The sequence below is a fragment of the Drosophila suzukii genome, chromosome 3 (assembly GCF_043229965.1).
Source record: "Drosophila suzukii chromosome 3, CBGP_Dsuzu_IsoJpt1.0, whole genome shotgun sequence".
Lineage (NCBI taxonomy): Eukaryota > Metazoa > Arthropoda > Insecta > Diptera > Drosophilidae > Drosophila > Drosophila suzukii.
The window spans coordinates 41,077,726-41,079,727 of NC_092082.1; the positions used below are offsets into that span (position 1 = coordinate 41,077,726).

At 35.0% G+C, this 2,002-nt stretch overlaps 1 protein-coding gene across 4 annotated transcripts in view; it reads right to left on the reverse strand.

The window, feature by feature from the left end:
* l(3)80Fg (dnaJ homolog subfamily C member 16 l(3)80Fg) overlaps positions 1-603 on the reverse strand; it is a 554,754-nt gene extending 554,151 nt beyond the window's left edge. For 2 of the 4 annotated variants that reach the window (XM_036822415.3, XM_036822413.3), the window contains exon 1: positions 382-602. In XM_036822415.3, coding sequence (XP_036678310.1) covers positions 382-383 — 2 coding nt within the window. In that variant the 5' untranslated portion in view covers positions 384-602. Of the gene's footprint in view, positions 1-210; positions 230-381 lie in introns of those variants that run through there. The other 2 variants (XM_065868464.2, XM_036822412.2) reach the window with 2 other exon arrangements.
* Between the last annotated feature and the right edge of the window lie 1,399 nt (positions 604-2,002).

Genomic DNA, 2,002 nt, shown 5'->3' on the forward strand with positions numbered 1-2,002 from the left:
GGAAAAAAATCTTTAAAAAAAAACATAAGTACTAGACGACATGGAAGAGGCCCCCTTAAAGGGTTAAGGTTGTTATAAACTGAGGCAATTTACTAATTAGTTGCTTTAATCGGGGGTTTCATAGAACAAATCTCCACGGTTGAAATTCAAAGAAAACTTGTACTGCATTTCCAAAAAAAAAAAAATTTCAATGACCATATAATCGTATACCCATTTTCCTTGAAACGACACTCCTAGGTTTGTTATTTTAAAAACAATTTATTGTCTAAGAGTTTCACAGACTTGAAGGGTACCACAGTAAATTCACTACACGGTTCTATTTTTTCAGTCGTGGAAAATGTGTGTTCATCTGTATTTTAAAACTTTTTTTGATTTACTTACATACGTTCTTCCGCAAAGTATGCTATAAACTTGTTATTGCTGAATAACCCAGATGTCCTTATTTGTCAATATAAATTGTATTTATATTCATACGTATGAATGAACTTATTTTCACAAAATATTCTTTGTGCTTCAAGAATTTGTACTTGCGATTTTGTACATGCCTAAATCTATTGATTAACTGCAAATAATCCTTTTACCTTAAAATAATTATAAATTTAGTGGGGCCTTAGTTTATAAAACAAAAAACACTTTCAAAAATAAATTACTTAACATCTACAACCTAACCCTTCATAACTGTGATATTCTTGTCTATTATAGCCTGTTCAAACAGGCGGCGCAACCATCACGGTATTCCGCAACTTATATGTGGCCAATCCATCGTCGGCCAATTTTTGTGGTACATCAAAATGTTTTCCACAAAAAGTAAATCGTTCAATATTTAGCAACGGCTGGTAGTTTAAAAATGTATTATTTTTAATTTATTAACATTCCATATATTTATCTTTGCCTTCTATGGCCAATTTAGACAGAAAGTTATATGCCTTTTTTTTGTAGATTTGTGTTTGTCCCTGTTTTGGAAAATCCCATATCGGTCATACGGCTGCATAATGTGCAGTATTAATTCCAATTCAGTAAAAATATCAAAAAGGATTTCTATTTGGGAGTATTTTGCATATACAAAATTTTATATTTAATATGCCTTCTTCTTCCTAGGTTTTAGAAGCTTATGCAACAGCGGCGGTAAGTCACTACAACTCGCTGCGGCAAAAAATAGGAGCGCACACGCAAATCGGTTAAATATTTCAGCGTTTTATAAATTTTTTTGGAGCTTAGGTGATTTTAGTACTTGGCGTTTCGGGGTTTTTTTGAGAAGGATATGCATCTGAACTCCAATGCAATGAAATGCAGGCCTAAGGCGCCTCCCGTCGTCTTGGAACACAGCAATTGATCTCATCTTAAAATGTAACATTGCTATGCTCTTTTTAAGGAAAAGACCATACATTATTTATCTAAGGAAAAAAACATTTGTAGGCGCATCCCCCTCCCTTAAAAATTTATATAGTCAAGGAACAGTATGCCAGGAAGGTGTTATAAATACTTAATTAACTTGTGAAAATTCTTGTGGTGTTACTATTGGCCCACAATAGTCCGTATTCATTTCACTCGGCTTGCCTGAATGAAAATCTCATCCTTGATCAATTTGCTAATAGCAATGACATAATAAGCTGTCGCTGAAACATGCCAAATGCTCGCGTTCAAATTGTATTTACTCTTGCGTTATTTTCCACTTTTTTCGGAGCACTTGAGATCACACGTCCTCTCCCTTCGGGTACGGTTTGCTTATGCCGATCAGCTGTTCGCTTCAGCGATTCTCTATGTGAACAGAAATCCGCTTAAAATCGCTGCTGCAATTACCGATCAAATGCCCACCTCTAGATCCCTTTGCAAAACCTTTTGTAAAAAACCCTATGTAACAGCTTTTGCACACAGCTGCTTAAAATTGCAGCAGCAAGTGCAACAACAATTTAATGCGCCTGTGAGCAAAGGCTATTACATGGGCTATGCATAGGGTATGTTTGGTACTTTCAGTATTTTTAATATTTCTTTGCCTATCGTC